The sequence below is a fragment of the Melampsora larici-populina genome (genome assembly GCF_000204055.1).
Source record: "Melampsora larici-populina 98AG31 unplaced genomic scaffold MELLAscaffold_6, whole genome shotgun sequence".
NCBI lineage: Eukaryota > Fungi > Basidiomycota > Pucciniomycetes > Pucciniales > Melampsoraceae > Melampsora > Melampsora laricis-populina.
In genome coordinates this window covers 925,075-952,671 of record NW_006768770.1, presented here as the reverse complement: position 1 = coordinate 952,671, position 27,597 = coordinate 925,075, and the positions used below count along the sequence as shown (strand labels likewise).

The 27,597-nt window shown below is 40.2% G+C and overlaps 6 protein-coding genes across 6 annotated transcripts; 2 read left to right on the top strand and 4 right to left on the bottom strand.

Annotated features, from left to right (window-relative positions):
- Nucleotides 1-409: 409 nt before the first annotated feature.
- MELLADRAFT_94469 (uncharacterized protein) lies at nucleotides 410-2,163 on the bottom strand (the record flags this gene model as incomplete). Its single annotated transcript, XM_007406351.1, has 5 exons — nucleotides 410-1,254; nucleotides 1,305-1,473; nucleotides 1,540-1,561; nucleotides 1,604-1,757; nucleotides 1,842-2,163. 5 exons carry the CDS (start codon nucleotides 2,161-2,163, stop codon nucleotides 410-412), a joined length of 1,512 nt encoding a protein of 503 aa, XP_007406413.1.
- A 3,150-nt stretch (nucleotides 2,164-5,313) lies between these two features.
- On the top strand, nucleotides 5,314-6,009 carry MELLADRAFT_94468 (uncharacterized protein; the record flags this gene model as incomplete). Its single annotated transcript, XM_007406566.1, has 5 exons — nucleotides 5,314-5,316; nucleotides 5,373-5,535; nucleotides 5,580-5,630; nucleotides 5,671-5,680; nucleotides 5,754-6,009. The coding sequence occupies 5 exons, from the start codon at nucleotides 5,314-5,316 to the stop codon at nucleotides 6,007-6,009; spliced, it is 483 nt and encodes a 160-aa protein (XP_007406628.1).
- A 956-nt stretch (nucleotides 6,010-6,965) lies between these two features.
- MELLADRAFT_115552 (uncharacterized protein) lies at nucleotides 6,966-15,273 on the bottom strand (the record flags this gene model as incomplete). The annotated part of the gene is made up of 22 exons (XM_007406350.1): nucleotides 6,966-7,104; nucleotides 7,230-7,286; nucleotides 7,374-7,459; nucleotides 7,536-7,710; nucleotides 7,802-8,631; nucleotides 8,714-8,810; nucleotides 8,881-8,908; nucleotides 8,973-9,244; nucleotides 9,337-10,535; nucleotides 10,609-10,676; nucleotides 10,760-10,883; nucleotides 11,103-11,139; nucleotides 11,221-11,370; nucleotides 11,443-11,549; nucleotides 11,623-11,689; nucleotides 11,753-11,915; nucleotides 12,002-12,363; nucleotides 12,460-12,607; nucleotides 12,670-12,729; nucleotides 12,801-12,941; nucleotides 13,177-13,194; nucleotides 13,277-15,273. 22 exons carry the CDS (start codon nucleotides 15,271-15,273, stop codon nucleotides 7,033-7,035), a joined length of 6,258 nt encoding a protein of 2,085 aa, XP_007406412.1.
- Nucleotides 15,274-16,120: 847 nt separating this feature from the next.
- MELLADRAFT_103498 (uncharacterized protein) lies at nucleotides 16,121-17,437 on the bottom strand (the record flags this gene model as incomplete). The annotated part of the gene is made up of 8 exons (XM_007406349.1): nucleotides 16,121-16,501; nucleotides 16,595-16,665; nucleotides 16,753-16,809; nucleotides 16,899-16,970; nucleotides 17,051-17,099; nucleotides 17,170-17,189; nucleotides 17,268-17,295; nucleotides 17,402-17,437. 8 exons carry the CDS (start codon nucleotides 17,435-17,437, stop codon nucleotides 16,121-16,123), a joined length of 714 nt encoding a protein of 237 aa, XP_007406411.1.
- A 357-nt stretch (nucleotides 17,438-17,794) lies between these two features.
- MELLADRAFT_47200 (uncharacterized protein) lies at nucleotides 17,795-19,334 on the bottom strand (the record flags this gene model as incomplete). Its single annotated transcript, XM_007406348.1, has 6 exons — nucleotides 17,795-18,214; nucleotides 18,285-18,421; nucleotides 18,498-18,576; nucleotides 18,659-18,759; nucleotides 18,843-18,989; nucleotides 19,055-19,334. 6 exons carry the CDS (start codon nucleotides 19,292-19,294, stop codon nucleotides 18,010-18,012), a joined length of 909 nt encoding a protein of 302 aa, XP_007406410.1.
- Nucleotides 19,335-23,608: 4,274 nt separating this feature from the next.
- Nucleotides 23,609-24,634, top strand: MELLADRAFT_94464 (uncharacterized protein; the record flags this gene model as incomplete). Its single annotated transcript, XM_007406567.1, has 5 exons — nucleotides 23,609-23,618; nucleotides 23,804-23,895; nucleotides 23,972-24,015; nucleotides 24,082-24,424; nucleotides 24,506-24,634. The coding sequence occupies 5 exons, from the start codon at nucleotides 23,609-23,611 to the stop codon at nucleotides 24,632-24,634; spliced, it is 618 nt and encodes a 205-aa protein (XP_007406629.1).
- Between the last annotated feature and the right edge of the window lie 2,963 nt (nucleotides 24,635-27,597).

Sequence of the window (27,597 nt, the reverse complement as noted above, 5' to 3'; positions counted from 1 at the left end):
GCAAAATGAGGGGACAGCACCCATGAATTGAATCATTATTTTTTCAATTTTTTCTACCTCCCCTGTATTGATGTCATTTTTCTACAGTTTCAATTTTATAAACTCAGCGGTAAATTGGTGATCTGGTGTAGTGTATGTGTCTCAAAATAAATGGTCTATTCAAACTTGTCATCTCATCACTTCACAAGCAACTTCTTACTTACAATGTATTTGCCTGTTTGTGATTGACTCATAACACCCACCCTAAGACGCTCTGCCAGTCTTGAAGGCAGTGTTTAGGGGCAGAGACGAAATGGCAAAGGGCAGAAACTAGGGCTGCTTTCCTCTCTGGAGAGAGAGAGAAGCAAAGATTATCTGTGTCTATGTAGTATCCTATAACCTTGAGTTGACGTCCTGACAGTTGCTTCTTTCATTCCCATGGGCGATTGAGCGTGTCGAAAAGAAGCAAGAGGCGTGCTTGGTTCAGGGGCATTGGTACACCTTTGAAGCAGGTAAGAGAGTTGGGGTGAGAAATACCCCAAATATCGACCATGAGGTTGTTGAAACATCTTAGTTGCATCTTCTGATAGGATATCCATAAGACAAGCAAGAAGAAAGGGCACCAAATGTTCGGTGATGCAGCCGAGCCAAAATTAGAACACCTGTTGATGTGGTAATCGTTGCCACTCCTGACGCTTTGACGTATCTGCCAGAGAAGCAACATGGGTAGGTTACGGTATGCACGGGCAACATCGCTCTTCCACATGATGAGATGGCCCGTGCCGCGCAAGATGTGTAGCATGAACGGTCCAAAGGATGTGAGGGAGTCATAAGCAACCTTAGCTTTGTCTTTGTTGACAAGATCATTCAACAAAGGAGATCCGAAACACATGTCTGTGCAGACCCGCTGTTTTGAGGAGCCAGCCTTTGTGACCAAATGGAGGGGCGAGACCTTCATACCAGGGAGAAGGGTGCAGAATGGCGGGGAATAACGACCCGCCGCCACTTCCTCATCCCTGGCATCAAACAGAGCTTTTGGGTTATTGTTGCATATAGAGTGATTAGGATGGTCCTTGATGTTAGCATCTGGAACTGCTGAGAGTGGCCAGAAACTGTGCTCAAGACCATGAACTACTGAATCAACTAAAGGACCGTTGGGGTGGTCTTTTAGGAGGTGCTTGAAAACCGGGATATTAAGCGGGCACATGATTTTGAAGAAACCTGGGTATTGAGATAAGGCGTAACAAGCGCATGGGTTGTCCTCCAGAGAAGGGGCTCATGGTAGTGGCTCTGCACGGAGGCTGGAATCTAGAGCCTTTGAGAACCTGACTGGCTCTTCCCAGTTCGACACAAGCCCATGTCTGTACTTCCGTGGGTTGCGATTAGCAGCGACGGGACTGGCACAGAACAGACAACGGGAGACAAGAAACGCGGCAACATGAGAGAAGGCGGTAAAACACAAGGAATAGACCACACTTTAGACTTGGCTCCTGACTGTGAGAACTCAAAAGCAATGTGCTGGCAAGAAATAAAGGGAAAAAGAAGCTTTGTTCAACTTACTTGGTCAACCGCTTCAATGTGTCTTGGACAACGCAAGCTGGTATAGGCGACACTGAATAATCACATTGCGGAGTAATGCTGCTTCCTGGTATGTGTGTGGTTGCATCCAACGACGTTGCACACATTATGGATCCTTCCGTTTTTGCAAGGATCCATACAGTTGCCATTATTCCAATTACCGCAGATCTGCATATTAACAGGAGCATTTTTTGGACCTGCTTGGCGGAAGAGGGAAGTAAGCGTTTGTGGCTTGGCATACAACCGCACCAGGTGTGAGGAAGGGATGAGCTTTGAGGACTCACTTGGCTTGATATTGCCGGCCCATGGGGCCTTAGGCACTGAGGCCGTGGTGACTCTTTGCCAAGCATTTGGGGATCCCTTTTCCGGGAAAGTGTTTGTGGCACCATTGTTGAATACACTTTGTTGTGAGAGACCTTTTTGCTCCGAGCTAACAAGCTTCGAGTTACATCCTGCTGCTGTGGCAAAACTGCGTATTGATACCAATTGGTTGGTGTTGAAGTTGCCAAAGGTGAGTTGAGGCTGCGAAGCAAAAGCCATCCAGAGTTTTGTGTTGTAGTTGACGGTGTATGACCAGTCTCCTTGGTTGGCAAAGAGGTTAGCCATCTCAAACAGGTGTTTGAAATAGTCGTTGACATTGTCTTTTGAGCAAGGAAACATAGCCCCCAATCACAAGTCACTGGCAGGCCAGTGCATCCCACCAACCCTAGCAAGTTATGAACAAGTTATCAGAAAGTTATGAAATGGATATCAAATGGATAACATCCATTGATTGAGGATTTTTTGAGAAGTGGTTGGCATACCACCAAAATTGAGATGATGTCATACAGCATCATCAATATGTACAAAAATGCTCCTGTATTTCCCCACCAAGAATGTATAGTTTATTAACCTTTGTGAGATAAATTGACTGAGTTATTGAGGTTTAAAAAAATCACGGGCAAAAAATACTTTTTTGTGCTATACCTAACAATTGATTCTGGAATATCTTCCAGCCTTAGGAATATAAATACATAGAAAATTAATAATCCTTTTGAAAATATGTTTCTCCACATTTTTGTCCCCTAAAGCCTTCCTGTATGGGCAGTATTTCTACATGTAATTCCTGAATGTGTCTGCAAGTTTGATTTTTTGAAGTTCTTTGCCCCCAGACAAATTTTGAGGGAACATATTGCCAAAATCATTCTGAATTTGATTGATATACAAGTAAATGGTATTTTACAAAGATTTTGGCCATAAATGTTGCCATATTCTGCCTAGAATCAAAGAATCAATCAAAATGTTGACTGCTCATGTACACACCACAATTACATATAGAAATATTGCCCATACAGGAAGGCTTTAGGGGACAAAAATGTGGAGAAACATATCTTCAAAAGGAATATCAATGCTTTTGTGTATGTAAATTGATGAAGCTGGAAGATATTCCAAATTAATTCTTAAGTATAGTACAAAAATAGTATTTTTTGTCCGTGACTTTTTTTCAAACCTCAATAACTCAGTAAATTTATGTCACAAAGGTTAATAAACTATATATTCTTGGTGGAAAAATGCAGGAGCAGGTTTGTACAGATTTATGATGCTGTATGACCTCATCTCAATTTTGCTGGTATGTCGTATTTTGCTGGCGACTGACCCAAAACATCTTGATAGCAGATGGATGTTATGCTGAAAACAAATGAAGTTTTGTTGAAAACATTTTGGAGACATCAGATGTACTGGCCTGCCAGTGGCCAGTAGTTGGGGGCTGTGAAAGGCAAAGATGATTGTGTCTTTGATGATGTCCATAACCCGTTGCCACTCTCGTTTGACTGGAAACCGGTGACAAACTGATGTGAAGATTTTGGTGGGGTGAGGAATTTTCTTGCTGTTGTACTCGTCAGGAGAAGAAACTTTTGCAGGACAGATGTAAAAACCACGCATAAGGGTTTGAAAAATAGAAAAAGGAAAACCCAGAGGCCGGTTTGGTAGGCGGCTGATGATGTTGATCAAAGCTGACCACCCTGCATCTTGGTACAAGTCAATGGCTTCTTGAATTGCTTGAGCTTTAGGAGGCAATGCTTTTGCTGGTTTGAGACCTCCTGCCAAACACGGAATTTTCTTGAGACATTCGTCAGAAGAACTGTCGTCCAAGTCTGAAACCAAAACTTTGTCTTTGGAACAAATGCCTTCTTCTCGTTGTAGTCGCCTAATCTTAGCTGTGTGTGAACTGTGTTTCTTTGTTTTTGATTGACACTTCCTGAAACCTTCTGTGTCGGTCTCCACATGTTTGGCTGTGAGGCCCAGTGGATTTGAGCTGGTACCAGTGTTGTCAGAACATGGTTGGACCTGAGGAAGTTTGGGAATGTTCTTTAGATAATTAAGGAACATAGTTCCCAGGCCGTTTTGGTACAGTCGTTTTCAAAAAGGTTGAAATTGTGGCGTTCTAAAAATTGAGAGGTGGACCATGCGCCACCTGTGAAAGGTATCAGACTTACCTGTCAGATCAGGTCAGATCGACATTGTACAGTATGAGGTAAGCTGTCCACCCATCACGATTCATTCCTTGGTGGTGCAGTGGTCAGAAGGCACGGTATGTTGATGGTAGTCACATGTTCAAAACAGTGTGAATCTTTTGTTGCCAATAGTTTTTGTAGCGACTTGCTGATAGAGCAAAAATATCACATGGAAGCAAACAAGATAGTTGAGTTATTTCATTGTTATATTTTACAACAACAAGCAGATTGAACAAGAAAAACTTGGAAAAATGTGTGATGACAAAAAAGAAAGCCAGTACGGCTCAAACTCAAAAAGGTAGGAGCCTTGAAACGTTTTTGATGCAGTGTGACAGGGGCTCTCATCCAACTGTGCCACAGCAGTTTTTGAAGATGGTGTAGTTATGCTTCTAGACCAGTGTTTCTAAATGCATATTTAACACATTTCACGGGTAGCACATGGTCCACCTCACAATTTTTGAAGCGCCTTGATTTCAACCTTTTTGAAAACAACTGTAAAAATGAAATTTAAATACACTGTCACACCGCATATGTGTGACGTTTTCTCACATACAGACACTGTCCCCAATTGATCCCAGGTGGGTGAGCTCTTGAAGATCTGAGGTCTGGATGATCTACATATGCCAGCACTGATACAAGGCTGAAGGAAGGGTATGTACCCATATAGATGAGGGACTCCGACCATGTTGGTTGTGATCAATAATGGACGGATCACGGCTTTGCGAGAGTATTGAAATTTTTTTGGAGGCGTTTGAGTCGGATTTTATCAAAACTCACGAGCAATATTACCTTCATAGTTATCGTGTGTAATGGCTAGCCAAAATGGCTTAAAAGTTGAAGGCACATAAACAATATTAATTGTAGAATGAAAGTCCACTCAAACAAACAGTTATGCACTAACAAAACTGATTCAGTGGTGAACCAATTTTCTGAAGTTTGAAGCTTGAAGGTTTAGAATTTGTGAATGAAAATGAGATTTGTTGAATGGGTCAAGAAGATTATATCTTCTTTTGTCAAGTTGATAAAACTTTTTAATGATCTCTTTGAATTTATATTATTTCAATCAATGGTCTGTGCTAAATAAAGCCATCAAGATCTCAATCATCTGAGATTTTGGTTTTCTCTTCTTTCTCAAATCATTCACGTCGTAAGTTTTGCCTTTCATTTTTTTTGATTTGCTGGGTGGCGCTGAGATTTTGAATTGGGTTTGGTGTCTTGCTGCCTCAAACAAGTGCGGCGAGGTTCTTGCACATCATTTGTCATGGTGTGTGACACTTCCTTAGGAACGTTCCTAAGGAGTCTTAAGGAACGTATTTTAAGGAACGTTCCCAAACTTCCGCAAGTCCAACCATGCCCTCAGTGTTGTTGGACAAAGAGTTCCCAGACCAAAGAGCTGCTGCTGCATTACTGCCCGCTTGTCCAAGTGCTGGGTTGTCTGAACGTGTGGGATCTGACTGTGTGTTGTTACAGTTTCAATTTTGGTGTGAGTTCTGATCAGCGGATTCTGATTGTTGCTTCCTTGATTAGGTAGCCGTGGTACAAAATTTTCAAAGGCCTCCGGCAGCAGGATTTCTGCTGGTGAGGAGCCCAATGCCCGCATTTGAGTCAGGTACTCCAGATCCAAACCTGTAAGGTGTCCTTCCGTTCTGTATCTATGTCCAGCTTGACAGCTGAAAGCCTGAAGTCGTTAAACTTTGGTAGGAAGAACGGGTTGGAGAAGGGGACTGCCTCCGCAAAGGCCAGCCGCAACTGCCCCAAATCAATGGCTGGGGCCCCGCCGTTCGCGTCAGACCACCGTACTAATTCCACCAAATTTTGTTGTGCAACATTTGAATTTCTAAATTGCAGCAATGCATCTTGGTTGCTTGTTCCTATTATAGATTCCATGAAACAGAGAAGAGGAGAATGTGATGACTCAAAACAAAACAGTCAACTAGGTTTACCAATACGGGCATAGTGTAAATCTTGATGATGTTTATCTGGGATAAAACTTTATCTCATCTAGATGACCATCCATATATATCAGAAGTTTCCAGATCTTTGCACTGTGATTCCTATTGTTGTTCTGTGTCTCTCCAATGGTAGATTTGAAAACATGGCCAACTAAGGTTCGGTTGATATTCCGTGGGTGTTCTACCATACCTTGCTTCACACGCACATGTTGTGATGTCTAATACTCTGAAAGCCTAGACTGATGTGTGTGCGACCATGAGATGACAACGGCCAATCGTGAGCCGGCAAGAGCAAGGTTGAGAGGGAACTGACAAAGAGGTAGAACACAAAACTGGAGCTGGAAGCAACAAACCCGTCGCCTGTGTCGGCCTAGGTGCCCGGTGTGAAACACGGGGACGCTGTTTGGCACGTCCACTACAGGTGATGTGTATGGAAGCATCAGTACAGATCCTTCAACTGCGCAAATTGCCTGATCTGCCTTGTTACAACCCTCCTTAGCATATCCCACTTGTTTAATCGAACATCAAACACAAAAAAAACAAAAAAAGGAAACCCCCAAAATCATGAATTGATACATATGTAATCACTTGATCTCATTGATCAAGTTTTAACACTCACCCAATATGTAAGAAAAAGTATCATCATTAGTTTAGAAATCTATAAAACATTATAAATATATCATATGTTCTATAAAAAAAATCATCTAAATCATACAAAAAATAAACTTATGAACAAAAAAAATAAGATTATGAAAACATATATAAGTACAATTGTGATGCATGAACAAAAAAAAACTGCGATGTGATGTAAAGTACAAAACAAACAAACAAAAAATAAAAATAAACGGTACATTGTGAGTTTACAAGTTGCTATCTTGAATCTTGCATATATAAAAGAGTAGAAAAACAAAGATTATATGTATGTGATCATAATCAATAACAATAAAGATATATAAATAAAAATTATGTTGATAATCAAACTGAATTGTTGTAGTTGATCTTGTTTGATTTCTTCTTCTTCTTCTTCTTTACGATCCTTTCAATAATAAAGCTTCCATTCGGTTTTGAACATCTTCAATCTTATAAGGTTTCACACAAATCTACCAAAAAAACATATAACACAAAATCAGTTCTGATCTACAATTTTATTTTCTTTTCTTTTGAAGAAGGGTAAATAAAAATCTTTTTCGTTGTTACAAAGAAAGATTAAGAAATCATGACTTACGTCATCAAATCCACTTGCAAGAAACTGTTCAGTTTGTTCTTTCCTTGCATTCCCAGTCTGACTCCCCAAAAAAGTACATATTAACAATCCATATCTTCTACAAATCGAATACATTAGAGATAGAAAACATTTACAAAGACTTACTACTGCAATTACAGGATACCTTTGTTTAACTTTCCCTGTCTTTTCAGAAGCCCTAAGTTCAGTGATAGCGTCTAATCCATTCATGACTAACCAAAAAAAATCATCAAGATTAGTGTTGCATTTTAATAATAAAAGATTTGAAACAAAAACAATGAATCATACCAGGCATTTGAATATCCATCAAGACGATTCCAATCCTACCTAATTCAGATGGATGTTGATCATCTTCATATAAAATATCTAATCCTTGTCTACCATCCATGGCAACCGAAACAGAATAACCTTTCAAACTTAATTGACGTTTGATCACCTTAACATTGATTAAATTATCTTCAACCTATTCATAAAAGAAAACGAAAAATTCAGGATCAAAATCAATCCATTGAGTAGTGATGAAGTTTTTTTTAAAGAGGGAGATCAAGACAAACAACAAGAACATGTGTAGCTAGTTTGATAGGATCCGTACTTGTTGAAGATTGAACGATTTGAACACTCGTTTGTCTTCTTAAACTAGGTGGTCTTAAACTTTCACCATTATTGTCTTCCGTTCCACTTCCCATTCGTCCTGCGTCTGGGCTTGGTAATCGTTTCTTTGTTAAGGGCATTGAGCCGACTGACATCAATGAAGCAGCTGAACGTATCTCTGCGTCTTTCTCTAAACCGTTTTGCATCCCTAACCTCTTAGCCACTCCTCTCAATCTTGAGGATGCACCACCACCACCAGGACTATCCACTGTCGGGTTTTTTTTCGGACCTGATCCTCGTTTGGCTGGAATCACAAATGAAAACACTGAACCTTGACCTTTAGTAGAAACAACTTCAATAAATCCACCATGATTTTCAATCAAACAACGTGATACATAAAGACCTAATCCTGAACCACCATATTGATCTTGTGTTGGATTCACTTGAGCAAACCTTGCAAATAATTTAGCTAATTCGTCTTGACTTAAACCTCTGGCTGTATCTCTAACTCCTACTTTAGCGTACACTAAATTCTGGGTTCCTGCTTCATCTGCTAATTCGGGTTTTAATGTTCCAATTCTTCTGGCTTCTGGATCAAGTTCTGGACAACTTGTAAAAAGTTCAACATGAATCGTTACTACTCTTCTACCTTCACTAGTGGATGTATATCGTAATGCATTCGAAAGAAAGTTGATCGTCACTTGAGCTAATCGATTTGGATCAGCTATGATGTAAGCTGGTTTCTCTAAACCTTCTCCTACTTGAATGTCTAACTTGACATTTTTGGATTGAGCTTCCAAATTCAGAACGCAGTTAAGAATCAGATGCCCTGAACATCGAACATCAATGACAGGAAAGAAACTCCTTTGACTTACCTTCAATGAGGTACATTGATAAGACTTCGCAAACTCTTTCCAGTAAGTTGAATTCAGTCTTGATGGTGGTAAGCAAACCCATGCTAAGTTTCGATACCTGAAAAAGATGGAGGAAAACGACGGTGAGCCAAGTATTAGGATATACAAAATGACGGGTATTGATTTACATTGATGATATCATCCGCAATCCTTGACCTGAAGGACATAGATGAAATGAAAGTTCGAAGCCGTGGCCATTCAGTTACGCTGTCTCTCCAACCTTTCATCAGAAAAAACAGAAACGTAGGCGATTTGATAACTCAACTGATGAGAAGCACAAAGCTGGATACTCTCCACTGCATCGATATCTTCTTCTAACTCTTGCTTAAACCATTTTAATTCAGATTTAGATAAAGTTCTTTCTTGATCATCATCTTGATCGTCATCATCATCTTCATGTACTAGATTATCGTATATTGATCTGATTGAAGTATGAAGTAATTCAGCAGCTTGATGAATTCCATGTAATGGGTTTCTTATCTCATGAGATGTCTAAGAAGCATAAGAAATGATCATCAATAAGAAAACGAACAACTCAAAGATGATTCAAGAAAAATTATATCAAAAAGCCAATAAAAACGAACCATATCAATAAAAGCTTCTTGTTGTCTTTTACTTTCTTCAGCATCACGAGCTCTAGCTTCAGCAGCTTCTAGCTGTTTACGTTCCGATTCCTTACGAGCCGTCACATCAGTCGTCGAACCTAAACAACCAGCAAACACTTTCGATTCATCATAAAATGGTGAAAGTTCATATAAACACCAAGATCCATCTTTCCATCTAAATTCTCCTTTGGTAGTCATTTGTGCTTTAAAATTAATTTCAAATTCGTTTCGCATCCTATCCCTATCATCTAAACAAATTTGTTCTATCCATTCTTCTAAATTTTCTCCTGAATGATCTGATGGAATCAATTTACATTGTGATCTGAATGCATTATTTGCAAAGGTCACTCTTCCTTCAATATCCCATTGAATAATGCCTACTGGACTTAACATTGAAATCGCTTCAAAGGTATGATATAAATCTTTAAATCTTGCTTCATTCTCTCTTAACAATTTCGTTCGACTCGTCACCGCATTCTCTAATCTTTGTCTCATCTTCGATAATTGTAAATGGGTATTAATCCTGGCTACTAATTCTTTCGCTTCAAACGGTTTAACTAAATAATCATCCGCTCCTTCTGCCAATCCTTCAATTCGAATCTCTGATCCTGCATGAGCCGAAAGTAAGATCACCGAGATCCCTGCTGTATCCGGATCTGTCTTCAATCGTTTTAACAATTCGAATCCATTCAAGGCCGGCATCATCACATCTGAAACGACTAGATCAGGATGATGAGCCTTAGCCCAATGATAAGCTTCTAATCCATCCGAGGCTTCTGCTACGGTGTAGTATCGACTTAAAACACTCCTGACAAATGATCTCATGTCATCATTATCATCCGCAATCAAGATCGTCGAACCGGAAGTCGACATCAGATCACTTTCGCCATTCATTCCTCCCATTGAATCCGACGAGCATCTTGAACCAGACGTATCTGAGCAAGCTGGAGATACAGTCATCAGTGAGGATGAGATAGGTTCAATGTCTCCTAACATCCATCTTCTTGCATTAGAAGCCACTACTCGATCATTTATCTTTTCTAATTCAGTCTCGGGTGAATAATCCAATAAATCGGACGGTAGATGAGATATGCCGAGTAAGAGAGTAGCAGTAAAGGTCGAACCACGTCCGACTTCGCTCTCGACTTCTAATTTCCCGCGATGTAGCTTGATAATATCTGTGTTACCAAACAAGATACCAGCGTGAATCATTGGATCAACCCATCGAAACCAGAGAGATGTGGTCCTCACCTTGAACCAATGCCAATCCAATACCGGTCCCTTCGGCCTGTTGAGCAGAATCTTCAACTCGATGAAATCTAAACCACAGCCCAAACCAATCAAAATTTGAACAAACTAAACTCGCGAACAGGCAAAGCTATATTACAGACATAAAACATACCGATCAAATATCTTTGGGAGTTGGTCGCTTTTGATTCCTACTCCCGTATCACTAACTGATAAATAACATTTCGAAAAATCAAATCTAATCCGTACAATCACTTTTCCACCTTTACCCGTGAATTCTATTAAATTATTCAAAGATAGATAGGTCAGCTGGTTGGTGAACTCCGATGTATACAAATGAAAATGAGCAAAGGAGACATACTCATGCTATTCGATATCAGATTGAATAACACTAATGATTCAACAGAACCAGTCAGTTTTCACCCTCCTCTGCCGCTTTTAGACCAAAAAGAACGAGCCTTTTTCCATGAAATCGTGATCAACCCACACCCTCGCACTTGAGACCGGACAGTCAACAATCAGTTGCAATTGATTCTACGAAACCCAACCCACGAAAGATAAGATTGATTTTGTAAGCCTTCGATGAGAAAAATAAAGATCAGGAGAGAGAATTACCTTCGCCATCGCGCTTCTGAACAACGAAGCTAAATCAGCTGTCAGTTTAGATAGATCGGTATTTCTAAACCGTGCACCCATCTTCCCAGCTTCAAATCTTGAAAGATCTAATAACTGATTAACTTGGTTGATCAATCTTTGAGTATTCCTCTGTAGAGATGAAACCAACGCGAATAAGTGAGTAAATGATCGAAGAGCTCCGGAATCAAAAAATCAACATACTTCAACAACCTTTAATCGATCGCGTGCTGCAATACTGATATCATGCGGTGAACTCAATATATCCGAAATCGGTCCCACAATCAATGTCAATGGTGTCCTCAACTCATCTGTTAGAAAAACAAGGCATTAATTATTTAATTATTCCTCCCAAAGGTTGCGAAACTTGAAAGAACAACTCACGTGAGATATTTGTAAAGAATGCTGTCTTGGCTCGATCCAGAGATGCCAGATCTTCGAGTCTTTGAGCCTAGAACGCTCCGCACCTCAATCCTTCTATTCAGAAAACAAAGAGGAGAGGAGAGACACAAACCTCTTCTTCGTGTCCGATGACAGTTGAAAGTCCAGTGGACAGTTGTCTCGTAAGCAAATTGATGAACAAAGCATAGGCTTCAGTCCAATAGAGTCTAGGAGAGAGACCGAACACGATCACGGCCAAAGGAGCAGCATCTTCGCTCGTACTGATAGGCATAACACTGTATACGCCAAAGTGATGAAGATAAAAAGAGTTTTGAATCAGATTTCCTTTGTTGAATCTACTTGATCCTTTTCAATATCTTACACAGCTGATCTAGGTTCATCATTCCAACCTCTTTTCTCAAATCCCAACGCACGATCACCAAGATCAGAAATATAGATTGGCCTTCTGAGCGTACACGCTTCTTGTAAGGGCCAAGTCAAATGTTTATCTTCATTGAAGACCACTGTAGAGTTAGTCGAAGAACTTGTTCCACTACAAGATGGTGCTGTGGCAGACGTTGATTGTATACTGATCTCTATCGTGTTTGGTGCTGAGGGATGTCCGGATGGGACTGAGACGGTTCCATCCAACGTCAATTGTAGGAGGGTCGTCGACTCCGCGTCTTCCCCTGTTCCTAGTACAGAAGCTTTGCGTGGCGATTTCTTGGTTTCACAGGTATACATCTAAATTTTCCAGACGAGCACAAATGAGAAAAAGTCGTTGAGGAAACTGGTTTTTCTGTGAGATCACTTCTGGGAAACCCGAGAAAATCTTCTCACAATGGCAAAGGGTAAATCGTAAGGATTCTTAGAGATGCTTTCCAAACAACCTTCTTTATATGAGATCCTGTTCCTTGATACCAAAGTGATCTGAACCAAGTCTCTCAACGTGCCTAATCTTCTTTCTGCTACAACTCGTGAGGTGGTCCTACGTAAATTAAAAATCAGACACAGATGGCTAATCGGAAACAAAAGTGAGCGTGTACTAACTCGAAAGAAGGGTTTAGGATACCTTCCACTTGACCAGTTGGTCCACGGACTGGGATCCAGCTTTTCAACAGAGAATATGGATCAATGTCTCTTCTTCGTAGTTTGAACAAGATTGCGAGCAATAGACCAACCTGAAAGAGTGATAACATTCTTCTTTTCGCACGCTCGCGGGATTTTCAGGATCTCGGTCAAAAAATAGCAGACTATCATAGACTGTGTAGACCTCTCCATTTAAGACCGAATCTGCCACCTCTCCTAGATCGGCCCATAGCCTGTGGTGCATAGAGGGACAGTCAAATTATTGAAGTGGTAAAAATAGAACTGGAAGAAGATCTTACTCAGCCCATCCCTGTGCGCCACTCTGCCCCAACAAAGTAGGGTGTTTCCTTCCACACGTCTTTACATATGCATCTTTGAGTTGTATGTAAGACGAAAAGGGGTCAATCATCACCCTAAGCTTCATATGAACAAAATGCGATGATCTTACCATTGTAAAGCATCACGCACTCTTCGCCCCATAACAAACTGCAAATGAGAAGAAAAAGACCGAATTTCAGCCAAAGAATGAAAAACGCAACAAGAATGAGCAATGATCAAGGGAATTAACCTCATTCGATATGGAGCACTTAGGATCAATCCTACCATAGATCGAAGCGTAGGAGACCAATCTTGGATAGGACCAATCGGCGTATCTTCCCATTTTCTGGCCAAGATAGCTCTTCCCATATTGGTCCTTTTCAACGAATCAAGAAAAGTATCACGAAGTGGATCTAGTTCCATTGGAATTGATTGATTCGTTTCCTCGGCAGTCGACTTCTCATCATCAATCATTATTGATGGAAAATTGTCTTTAATAGTCGCAACACTACCAGTGCTACTACTACCATGCTCAATTTCGATTAGCTCTGGCTTGAGTTCATTGGAAATTGATTTTCGTCTTTTGTTCGATCTAGAAACTACTCTTCTGGCTTCAGATTCGCCTAACCATGCTTGCTGTGAGGATAAGGGTTGTTGAGATGCTGCTTGGCTCAGAGGATCTAATAACGGCAAACTAGCTTCTAGATGCAAGGTAGGTGGATGCTCATTTGTGGTGTTGGTTTTAATTCGCTTAGTTGGTGTTGGAGGATTTAGAAAGGTAACCTGAGGCACGGGAGTATTCCAAGGAAATGGACTGAACGATTTGAGAGGGAGTGGTGAGGGTGCCTGTATGACGGTCACCGTAAATAAAATGAGATGATGAGGTGAATATCTATGGAGTTTCTGAAAATACTTTCTGGACGGTGTTGAAGTTTGTTCAACTTCAATGTCTTGATTGCTTGAATCGCATTTGATGATCGTAGGTATCATGATCACTTCGGCATCTGCACTCGAATCACCACCAAGTGTGGACTCATCATTATCGTTTTCCTTCTTTCTTATATTATTCTTGAATCTAGAATGAAGACTAGGACGAAGTTTGGTCCTGAACTCATAAATTGGAAGGTTATGATTCATGTCACTACGATTTTCATGATTGTCGTCATGATCACTATTAAATAATTCTTTGACCCAATTTAACCATCTCCTCAGGTCTTGATATGATAGGACTCTAATTAAATCCCAACAAAGGCTTCCGTCTTTATCTCTCTGACTTGATTTGAGATCATAATGTAATACCTTACAAGCTAATTCCTCGGCTGCAAAATTTGACCAAGTAGTTTTCAAAAGATCGCCCAAAGTACGATCTCGACCTGCATCTGCATCCTCACCTGTGATATGAGGGAAAGTCAAATCCGAAGCAGTTCTAGTGGTTTTATGGGATGCAGTGAAAGCTGGATCATCATTTTCATTGACAAATGATGAAGGTTGATGTCCATGCGGAATTGGACCTTTTTCTTCTGGATCTTCGAATTTTCCAACAAAGTTTCTTCGACAGAGAGCTAAATGTAATGCTTGAGCTGGAATTGAGAATGCTGGTAATGGTGAATTTGAGAAGAATGATCTGATTGGTGGTGGTGGGATTGGTGACGGTGTAGTAGGGCTGGGAGTCAAATTTGAAGTGATTGCAGGGTCAGATTGATGAGAGAATGCATGAGAGGATGATCTTGAGAGTGGAGGTGCATTTAAATGTTCAAAATCGATCGTACTTGAGCTTAAGTGATGGAAATCTGATGTAGGTGAGATTGGAGGTAGATGGAATGGGAATGTTGTTGTTGACGGTGTAATACGATAAGGAAATGAGATACCAGGAGGTGATTGATCGAAGCTAGTAGTGGTTGTTTTAGTTGGTGATGATAATGATAGTGATAATGGATCGAATGTAGAATGATGATATGATTTAGCTGGAGAGAGGGCTGAAGCAGGTTTGATATTAGCATTACTGAGTTGATGATGATGAGACTGATGATCGACAGGTTGATAATGATGAAGTTCAGTAGTATGAAGATTAGATTGATTTGAAAGTAGAGTGTTCAAGTTGGTGATTCTGTTGGGAGATGAGATTGATGGTTTACTTGGAGTTAAACTTGAAGTTGTGTTGATTTGAATATGTTGAGGATGTTGTTGACGTTGAGATTGAGGTGAAGTTCTCATATTAGATCGTGAGCCTGGTTGATTGATATCCATTTCTGATGATCAAGTTGAATGTGTTTAACTCTACACTGTCGTTTCCATGATCTAGTGCCAATGGATATGAATATGAAGCCAGAATGATATCCTACTGTTTAGAATGTTTGATGATGATTGAGGATTGAGGTTAATGCTGGTTAATGATAAAGTGGTTTTAAGTCTTGAGTGTTGAATCTCAGTCTGTGCATATATTTCAAGTCAACAGATTACCAATCAAGTTTCAAGTGATTCCTACAGAATTTGATTAATATTATCATTAATGAAACCAACCATTCAAACCTTTTCATCGATCACATCCTACTTTCTAATTTTTTGATCCTGGAAAAACTGTCTGTGATTCCTATAGAATTGAATCAGAGGTCCTTTCAAGCTTTTGAACTTCACAATCCGATCTTTACATCGGTAGAGTGTGGAGTTCAACAGTGATCGAAGTTCTGAAGCTTACATCAATTGAAGGATGATCATGATACTTGACTAAAGCTTGAATTCTTGAGCTGTGATTCGTGAAAGAGTGAGTGCTTTGAATTGGCATTGACATCAGACTCAGACAGATCATCATGGATTTTCTTCATCACTTGTGATCTGATGGCTGTAATCTCACACACTTGAAGTTGAGCAAAGTACTACCTTGAAAATGATCTTACAAGTGGATTGCATTTAAGCAATAGATATACAAGTGAAGTCATCAAACAGATCTCTTTAGAATTGGTGAAGATTGAATCTCCAAATCAGGTTGAGTACAGGATAGTCGACATGCCGATGATAACTACACACCAAGCTTTTGTTTGAGCTATTCCAAGTCGATTGCAAAGTGGATCGAGAGAAAAAATAGCCAATATAACATTCAACGCTTTGACCTAGTCCTTCGTTTGGTGGACAAAGCTTCTACTTCAGTTTTACTCTCAGCCGAAGACTTTGGCTTTTTGGACTTGGATACTGAAGCTGGAGTTGCATCACTTTTTCGCTTATTACGATTTGAATCAATTGCAGTCAAACTATCCCAACCACCTCGTTCCCCTAGAAGCTTAATTGCTGAAAACGCCTGTAAGCTGACGGGTTGAACTGAGAGTCGACCTCGATTCAAAAGAGCCATTTCACGAATTGCAGTAAGATCTTCGGATGTGATGTATTCAGGAAGTGGGATGGGATGGGATGCTTCAGTCAGAGATTGTAGGAATTTGAGAGGTACGAAGTGAGTAAGATGAGAGACGAATTCGACATCAACCTACAATTGGCAGAGATAAGGGGAGTCAATCAGATGTAAGAATCATTTCTACAAAACCAAAAAAAGCAAAGTGCAAGTTAATGATTGACTCACCATATACCAGGTTGGCGAGCTCTCCGATGATTTGGGATCATGATAGGGATGAGATGGATCGAACGCTGTAACTGATTTGGATTGAAACCAATTTCAGCTTTCTTTGATTGAGACCAAAACACGCCTGGAAAATAAAGCTGGAGACCGTTAATGCTAACAATCTGGATATCCAGCTCGATGAATTTTCGCAATGGCTGAAATCCCGGGAACTTTACCTGTTAATATTCTCAACGAGAAGAAATTCAGTACATGAGAAACGGGAATGAACGAATGTCCGATTATCTGAATCAAATAATTCACTTACAGTTCGAATGGTAAAACAAAACTGGATCCCCAACTTTCATTCGATCCCTCATAAGGTTTTTGGCTTCGTGGTCTGATAAGAATAGGATGCGCGGAATTGCCCAAATCAGGATTTCCTCAACAAATTGACATCGGTGAAGGCAGGTTACTGACTGCGTACACCATCCCAGTGTTCAACGCCAGCTTTCTCCAAGTGAGTAGCCTAGAAAGACAGGACCATGATGAGATGGTGATATCTTGCTATACGAGCGTGATTGGCTACTCTAACTCACGGAGAATGCCACATCTTTGCCTGCTCTTCAATCAAGAAGTCTCTGGTTCAGATATGTTTCAAATCGATCACCGAAGAAAATAAAACTTATGTACTCACCCTTGACGATTCGAGTCTCTGGTTCAGCCTGTGATTCCTCGTGAATGTTTCGGCTTGATGATCAGTTTCTTCTCAAGATATCATTCTACTCGAATGTGTACCGAAAACATCGAATTCATGATAAGAACGCAGACCTTCATGAGCCACGCGGATTCGGCAATTTCAGACATCACTTGTTTTATGATATTATTTTCGATGTGAAGTAGCTATTTAAGTTGAATTCGATATGTGAAGTTATCAATCCTATGGGACCTCAAGTCGAGAAATGGTTTGCAGCAACCTTTGGATGGACTTGTGCTGACAAAACTTTTTTCTCAGGAAAGTCCACACTGGATTACCCGGTCCTTGGGCCCCGTGAAAGTCAGCAAGTCAGTGGACCGTGGCACAGACTGGACCTCGGACCTCGGTTCATGGAAAATGAAAAGGTCAAGAATATCTGATCACATTTGACCTCAGTATTTTGTTCAGGTTGTCTGCATGGACCTATAATAAGCGAAACTCAAGCTACAAATGTGATATACTATTTTACATAGGACCACATAGCATTACAATGCAAGGCAGGGCCCGTCTGTATGTATATAAGATATGCATGCCGTATACCCATCTAATTTGCGACATTCGAAGCGGGAATCTTGGGGAGTGGGGGTTCGGATTATATGATGAGGAAATGGTGACCAATGGATGCCAGCTTGTATAGATTTGACTCTGGATGAGAGTACGATATTTGCGGTACCACCACATCTCAAGCAGATGCTAGTGGAGCAAAGTCTCCTAGGCTATCAATCACGAATTCCGGGATGATCTTAGCATCAGCTTGTTCGATTTCTGCCTTCTTCACTACCCCTGTCAGAACCAAGAGAGTAGAGAGTTGGCCGTTGATACCAAAAAGAATATCTGTGTCGAGCCGATCACCTATCATACAAGTCTTTGAACGATCAAGATGATGTCTTGAAGATTCAATGCAAATACGTCAGTTCAAGTGCAATACGACCTGTGATAATTTCTGATTGCACTCACTTATCCAAGATGCAATCCAACATGGGCTGATTAGGTTTCCCGACTACAATAGGGGTCTTCTTTCCTGCAACAGCGTAACGCAGAGGAGCTGAGATGGCCCCAGACCCTGGAAATATGGAGCCATCTGTCGGAAACGTCTGCAGTGGCGCAGAGTGATAAGGTGAAGTCAGTTTGAATTCCGTAAAACTTCACTGAATTGAAGGCAGGCCTTACAGAATCGTCATTGGTGAGGATGAAATGACAATCCTCATTTTCGATCAGGTAACGATGTGCCTTGGCCAATTTCTTGTAACTTGCACAGATGATAAAGCGCGGAAGTATGATGAAAGTCAGATGTAGGCTCGCAGAGCATTCGAGATAGAGAAGTTACTAACTTGATGTGCATATCAAATCCACAAAGGACAGCACCAACCTCTTTATCAGTGGTGACAGACGAAAAATCCATCAACTCAAGAAACTCGTTATCGGCCGGATCCTAGTGATTCCACAAATTGGATTAAATGTGATATAATGAGCAGGTGCTTGTGTGGATTCCGACCAGTCAATAAAAAGGCCCACCGTGCCGCCGCAATACCTGATGTTTTCGCTCGCTAGTTCATCCTCAACTCCCTTTTCCCCAATGACGTAAACCTTTTTATGTTCAGGAAATTTCAAAATACGCTTAAGGTATAGAGCCGTAGCGTATGCTGAACCAAAAATCTCGTCCTACATGCAATTTAGCAGCATCAGTGATGTTGCTCGGGTATATGTAGGACAAGGACAAGGAATACTAAATCGGCCTCAATACCCAACCTATCAAATTTCGACTTGAAACTCTCCCGACTTTTGGTGGCATTGTTAGTGACGAAGAACAACCGTTTCCCGCGACCACGGAGATAAGCCAAAACGTCTTTGACACCAGGAATAAGCTGATCGCCGTGCCAGATCACACCATCGCAATCGAAGAGATAGTTTTCGAAGCGATCAATGAAAGCTTTTCTGTCAGAATCAGATTCGATGAAGCTGGCCATGGTAAAGTAAGCTGATTCTAATCAGGAAACTCTTTGTTCTCGGCCAGAGATGATGATTGCCAAGTGGTGATATTTAATTCAACTGCAATTTACAAGACGATACCTGTCATGGAAAGATGACACAGACATGTCACACCAATCACAATCACCAATCACATATGATGGTGTGAATAGTGACTGCTCTGTTACACTCCACTACATGACAAAAGTTGAAACTTGAATTAACATATCCTTGTAGCACGTCAACGTGCACACACGGAGAGTTTTGAAACAAATTTGAAAGTCTTTTGGTTGGAGTTAGACTGAGATTGTTGTTGAGCAAGGTTGAGCACCCTTTGTGAATAGTGATTTACATACTAGGTCTTTGGCGCCCAGCCGCCACATAGCCTAAGCTTGCTGCTTACATCACACCATGCCACATGCACACATGCATTATCTGAGTATTAAACAGCTGAACATGTCATATTACTTGCATTGCAAACTTTAGCTAATAGAACACCCCCATGCTGCTGTGCTGTTTTTGCATGCATTATTAATAATTGTAAGATCATAAACACAGTCAGCAAATATTTGTCCAACATGTCAGCCAGGGCATAAGTACAAGGTGTACCTATCTCCTGGCTGACATGCAACAAGTACAAGTACAAGCAGTTTTTGAATTCTTTGTCAAATCTAATTCTTTTCTATATCTTTCTATTTCAATTCCTTCTTTCTAATATTTTCAAATATTCTATTTTTCTTCAAACTAGTTTCTTTTCTCACAAACTGGCATTACAAGCAGGACTTATGTAAAAGTCTCTAAGCTGAATGATGTAGTTATGAGCTTGTAAAGCAACAGGATCTCAGTTTGGATAATGGGTTGGAGTGATGACCCAACCCAACATCTCAAAACTAAAACTAGTTAGGACTTGACGCTTGGGAAACGTCTGTCCAACTGTCTGAGATTCCTTAGCTGAATAAGTTCGTAATTGCAGATATGAAGCAAAGATTCTTGGCCACGTGAACAAGTGGTCAGATAGGGGTTAATAATTATGTAAGAATGACAGTCACCGGGTTTCCTGTTTAAACATCTATCAAATTAAGGATTATTAGTCTGGTGTGCGTGTCCTAAGTGTGGTTCAAATTGGGTATAAAAAGACCTGTGGCTTTCTATCCTTTTGTTGCTTCTTCATCTTTTATATATTTAAAAAATTTAGTTATTCTTACTAGCATTTAAAGCTTACAGTGTCCCAATCACTATCAATCTTAGCTATTTAAAGTAAATTCCTTAAATCCCTTAGGTCAGTGATTGCTACGCTCAACTTTATCCCACCTTGAATTCCATAAATCATTACATTCTATAAACATATATTAGTCTCAATTTGAGCTACTTAGCTGTTCAATACCTCTGCTTATTGACACAACAGCTTATCCCATTAAATGCTTCTGATTTACTTGAAGTCCAGTCCCTCTATGTGAAAAAGCAGGCATCACCTTCTGCCATGGGGCCAACATGCAAGTGCAAAAACAACAACAAAACACCACAGTTTTATGGAACTGTGGGTCTAATACCTGTCACATGTATTCGCTGTATTACTTCTGCAATTCTATAAGGACCACAAGTCATCTTGCTGCATTTGGCAGCAATGAAATAGAAGGGAAAAGATGCAGTATTTTTCTTGGTTGTGTACAATATGTGTACTAAAATGTTGTGCTGCAACTGGGGTACAATGATTAGTCAACCTTTTTGATTTTATCTTGAGCAATTACACAATGCCAATTTGAGGATTGTAACTTTGTTTATGCTGTGATTAAGTTGGGAGAGAATTTATCTTTTTTGTTCTGCCTTGTGTGTTGATGGCACTCAGCTATTATATCACATCACTTGAATCTCACATTTCAGCTAATGCCACCCCTGTGCTACTTTCCTTGGAATGTGGTGTCTACCTCTATCAACCCTGAGCCAGGAACACTGCAGAGATGTTGCTTTTTTTGCACCACATTGCAGCATAGATCACATCAAAATATGCGGCCTTCCCCATAGCGCAACCAGATCCTTGGGATTCATGTTTTTTTTTTAACCGCAACAGCACTTGTTGTGGTACGGTCCACAAAAAAGTTGAGATTTGAGTTTTTTTGGTGCTGTTGCACATGTTGTGTTGCACAACCTTGCCTGCCTTTTGGTTATTGTAGCACAGGTGGCTGCCATTTGCTACATGTTGTGGTGCAACACTGCTGCAAATACATGTTTTGTGGAGTGTTGCATTGCTGGCCCAGGGTTGCCTCTCTCACAAGCTTGCACTTGCAATGTTGCCATGATATTCTCAACTTCTGAAACATGTAGGCACCAGTAGAGTTGCATGCCAGTCTCCCTGCTGCCAGTCTGGCTTTGGTGGCTTGGGGGACCGGGTTGGTATAACATAGTTGGAGATAATCAGGGTCAAGCATAATTATTCAGTGATTAGCTTACTGCCCCCGCCCTGGCTTGGCCAGTCCAGGGATGGACTTGGGCAGAAAATCTTGGCCTTTATTTCAGAGTCAAGTAACCATAGATGGCTTATGAACTTTTGTGATTGTAGAAAGCAGGTGAGCAGACTTCATAATTATGACACAACCTTCTTTTGTATATGCATCCCACATCAATCCACTGTCTACTCTGAATATGTCCATGAGCATATCATATATATCCATTTTTGTGTCACAGATGTTGTGGAGTATTGCTTTATATATGTTTGGTTGTGTTGTAGACAAACCAAAGACTTCCCACACTGGAACTTCTGACAGTCACAAACTAACTACAATGCTCTCTAAATCACAATGTGCAAAAACACACAAGAAATCTTGAAGGCTAGGAGGGTTGAATTGGTGATGAATAAAAGGGGATGGTTTTTTTCACATTTTCTTGCAAGACATAATTCCTGTTTCAATGGAAAAAAGAGCCACATACCAGACAATTATTTTCCTCAGTACAGTGCTAGTGTATACCCCGCTGTATCTTGGAACACATGGTACTTGTGTCTTTAGATACCACCTACTATACACTCAGAGCACACTTGGTAGTGACTGTTCATACTCATAATCCAATTTATAGGCAATTAATTGCTGCAGGTGTATCAAAGACTTTGGACAAATTTGAGTATACCATATTATCTTATCTCATCATCATCATCTCACTCTCCCTTTGCAAAAAGTCACCAGTATCCAATGTGCAACAGAACATTTGGATAAGAATTTCCTCTTTTTAAGTTATTCATAGTTCTGCACCCTCAATTTGAATTCAGTGTGTTATCTTGAGAATGCAGATATTCTTGTTGTGAAACCAAGGAGGGTTGGAGATTGCATCTTCTTGAGCAATTTGTTTGATCTTTTGATCAAGACTGTTGGATATTCACTCATTATATAATTTTCTATGCTTTATTCAATACAATATTATCATAAAAGGTGGGCTGAGCCTGGTTTGATTTAGTAGTTGGTCAAGTAAGCAAAGCTGAAAAATTTGCAACATTTAACCATGATTTATTGAAGATCCCTTCTTTTACAAATTTCCAAATGATTTGTTCCAATAATCAGGTAGAAGGTTTATTGCTGTTCATATTGTTACATAAACAGAGAAGTGTTGATCAAAAACATTCAGATACAGATTTGATCTTTCTTTTGAGCTGAAAATGAAGTTTCATTTGGCAAAAACCAAGAAGACACCACCTCATGATTCCAACACATATTATTTTAACACATAGAAGCTCACAAGAGACTCACAATCATAGATCAATAGTTTAAAGGTAAAAATCAATCTTGCCTTCATCTGCATCCAGTATCAAAGCAGAAACTTGATTTGATTCACCCTTATGGTTACAGGATAGAGCCTTGATGGATAGTTGAATCAACACTTGAAGCGACCCGCTCCAAAAAGCGGGTGCGGAGCGGCGGCGGGGCGGTCCGCCCCCCCGGCCTACAATTTTTTTGAGCTTGGGCTCCAACCGACCCGCCACCGCTTTCTTTCCGAGATTATGTACATAGCGGATCGGACAGTTAGCGCGGCGGGTCTTTTGTCCGCCCCGCAGGCCGCTCTCAGAGCGGTATGCAGCGGTTCGTGCCAGATTGACACATCCATCTCCAGATGGCTGTGTCCATGCCTCCACCTCAACCTATCCCACACGAAATCGTACGACACCTTCACCAGCCTCCACCACCTTTTCCGCAGGTTCCATCATATCTCGATTGTCATCCACGAAGCCCTTCGAAACTTGGCGGAAAACCTTCCGATATCCCTCGATATCCTTTGTTTTTGGCCAAACCTTCACCAAATTGACGATTCCAATATCGCAATAGTTTGGCATGACTCAAAGTAAGACGCCATGCCCTTCCTTCCATCTTATCTCACTTCGAGTGCAAGCCAAACTGACGTCACAACCCTTACAAAATGATGGACCCAAATATGAGAAAGATAAACATATAGAATCAATCTTTTTGCAAAATCAACAATCACTTATTGAATACTGACACGATTTTTTTTGTTAATTTTGAATATAGATGAAATGAATGATCCGGAATTTGTGAAAGACATTGATATAAATGATCAACGAAATAGGTATCTCTTAACTAAAGGACCAACCCGAGCTGAAGTACATATTCACACTCTGAATCAAATTAACAAGATTTTTGGTTATGAGAGCTAATTTATTTTGAAATTTGTTTTAGATTCAACAAGAGACAGGCTGTTCAGTAACGACAAAAGGTCAATGGTCAGTATCATACATTCTCTTTTCTTACAACCCGAAAAGATTACTGAATTACGATGGGTTCATTAGGTACCCAGATCGAACGATGGCAAACGATCGAGATCCACCACTTTATCTTCATTTAACAGCTACAACTCAAGAAGTATTAGATAAAGGGATTGCAAAAGTGAATGAATTGATAGACCAAGATCTAGGTCCACTAACTGAACAACCGGACGTCTCACGAATGTTTTTCAGTCTTTCTTCACAAATCCTGAGAAAGTTTTTCCTTTCTTTTTCTTCTTGCAGGTTTACTCATCAAAGACGTGAAAGACAACCTAGAGAACGTCAGAAATGGCCAGAACATAAAATCGAAATCGGACTTGAAAGTTTAAGAAACTTGAATGTTAGGGCTAAAGTAGTAGGACCAGGGGTGAGAAATGATCGTTTTAGCTCAATGGATTCAGATTGGTTGACTAATCATCAGGATTTCTTGAATCATTTCGATTGTTAGGGTATGTTTGTAAAATATATCCAAAGTGAAACTGGATCTAGAGTACAGATCAAAGGGATGGGATCTGGATTTTATGAAACTGACACGGGTACCGAGTCGACCGAACCCATGCATATCAACGTCACGTAAGTCTTTCATTAACTTTCTTTACAATATCGTACATATATCTTTCTTGCATGTGAATAATTAAAAAAAAATGTGAATAAATTTCCGCCTCGTGCCGCTCCCTTGCCCTGAAATTTAATGAAGCGGAGCAAAAGCGGCGCCGATAGGCGCCGCGCTTCATGATACATGTAGCGGGAGCTTTTTGAAAGCGAATCGAGAGCGTGTTCATCTGTAGCGCCAAAGCGCACCGCTCCGAAATTTGCTTCAAAAAGCGGAGCGCCGCGGAGCGCTTCAGGTGTTGGTTGAATCCTTGTTTCAATGATTTTAGAAGTGGTGTTGAGACAGAAGATGCACCATAGATTAAACTTGGGTTTGAGAATCGGAAAAAAGAATGATGAGCATAAAATCAAATGAGGTAGATTGAGAGATAGGAGATTAGTAATCAATGTAACAACCCATGATCAATAATCTTTAAGCAATGTTAATGAAATAAACTATGATGATTAAATGAACTTGGATTTGTAATTAGTTGAATATATCTGAGGTATTCAATAGACTTGAAGCACAAGTCTTGGAATTGCAGATGTAACTCAAATGATTGATTGCAGTTTCTTAGTTGGACTTGAGGAGAAAAAGACTGAAGCAATGTGTTAGCTCATTTCCTTGTTTTAGCAAAAAGTGTTTGCATGTTGTTGTTATTTTCTCCATTTTTTTTGAGGTTTGGAGAGGTATCCTTTCATCTGTAATTTCCATGAAAAAAGAACTATTGAATAAGTCAAAGGTGATGTTTATAACATGTCAATCAAGATCTTGTATCCCATGGAGATGCTTTTAATAATATGACAACCTTTGATTGATATGATTTGCATGTTGTTGATTGCCAATATTCTTGTGCCGGCTAGAAGGATAGCATAACTGAGTCAGTGGACAGAAAATTAACAGGATGAGCTGGACTCAAAGCAACACCATCAAGGAGTAATGAAACACCTAGCCAAGTGAGTCAAGGACTTGCACAATGGTATGGATATTTCACAAGGAGGACATGGTATGGGTGTGTGGTGATTTTTTCACACAGACACACTTGTCTTTTAACATTATAGTAGATTTATAGGATTTGCAGAATCCTTTGTCTACAGCTGGGTCAACTGACTGTCCAGTGTCAACATTGCAGTTGATAAGGGGAAAATGAGCCTTGTGGCACCTCTTAATTGATGGGTCTATACCAGGTCCAAGGAAAGACCTACATGTGTGCACATTGACATGCTACCAGGATATTTACATGGTGGAAGCAACCTGGAGATTTCCGTGTTCATGGAATTGGCGGATTTTTCAGTGGTATGGTAACAGACTGATATATTGAAGGTCCATCTTGGTGGTCTTAAGTGCCTGTTCTGGGGCCACAAAACTGATGTCTTTTTGAGCTTTGTTTGTTTGTCTCAAGAGTTATTTGTGTCATTCTTGGAAGGAAATAGATGACATGAATATGACAATGGCCTAAGAGTATATCTGCAGGATACGTGTTTGCCATGTACTTTGCTTTTCTCACATTCCAGAGTTCAACTTGAGAAAAAATTTGTGGGATGCGTGCTCAGGATGTTTGCTCGTCCAAAACAATTCCTCTGTAGGAAAAAGACAACATGCTGCATCTTTTTGGTGGCTTTGCTTGAGCATCACACGCAATTTCACAAAATCATGGACTGCAGTGATTTTTGGTGTCCGGTGTTAGTTAAATGTAACAGCTCGCCAGCTTGATCTCCCTGATAGAACGCGAGCCTCAAACATATAGTGCTGTTGGTGTAAGTACTCTGTGAAGATGTTTTCATGAAAAATATGCTTGGTTCATGTCAGAGTTCAGCTCCTCCGCCCCACCCTTTACATATCCCTCATGATGCAAACATTGGGTTCTTATTTTCAAGATAAACTGCCATTACTGTCGTTTTGAAGATTTCGAGCATTTGTGTTAGTGAGCCCTACTGTGTGTTTCGATGAACTCAAAACTTGCAGCTATCATTTTATCTATTCTATCCTCTTTGTACATATCTTGTCCCTCTCTTGTCAAAATCTCGAGTAGATATTTAAAGGGCGCAGATACCCCTTGTGGACAGTAGCAGTGATAGATAGTTTCAGAAAACCAACCACTCAGGAAAGAGTTTCAGGTATCTGGAAACAGTTAAGATCAGACTTCAGTCTTTGACAAAAGACTGATGGTTGATCGAAAACGAAATCACAATCTAAATGAGAAGATTGTAAAAACAATAATTAAGTTCGATTGCAAACACAAAAAGAGAGAGAACTAATTCTAAGATAACTAACACCTGGAAACAGTTAAGATCAGACTTCAGTCTTTGACAAAAGACTGATGGTTGATCGAAAACAAAATCACAATCTAAATGAGAAGATTGTAAAAATAATAATTAAGTTCGATGAGAAAAAGAGAACAACATTTAGAAAGAGAAGTTGATCTATATATAATGTGATCATCGAGCTTAATGAATGACGTCATGATGTTAGAAAGAACTAGTAATGCTCATATTACCACAACCTCCATTAGACGCGTAATGTATTCTTTGGAGTCGTCGCTACGCGACACTCAATTCCCCCCCATCTTGCTAACATCGTGCAAACCCATATCTTCACAGAATTTGCCGTGCTTGCAAGGCGAAAGAGCTTTTGTCATAATGTCAGTTTCCATGTCTTCCGTCAGAATGTAATGTACTGTTAATTGCTTCGATCCAACCAATTCTCTAATCCAGTGATACTTCACATCCACATGCTTTGTCCGTCTCTTAAATTTTTCATTCTTGGATAAAGCTATTGCTCCTTGATTGTCTAATTTGAATATCGGAGCTGACTTTTGACCAATGTTCATTCCTTTCATTAAATTTGTCACCCAAACAATATCTTGCGCTCCTTCATAAGCCGACCTATATTCAGCCTCTGTTGTAGAAGTCGCCACACTTTCTTGCTTTTTGCTATTCCAATTCACC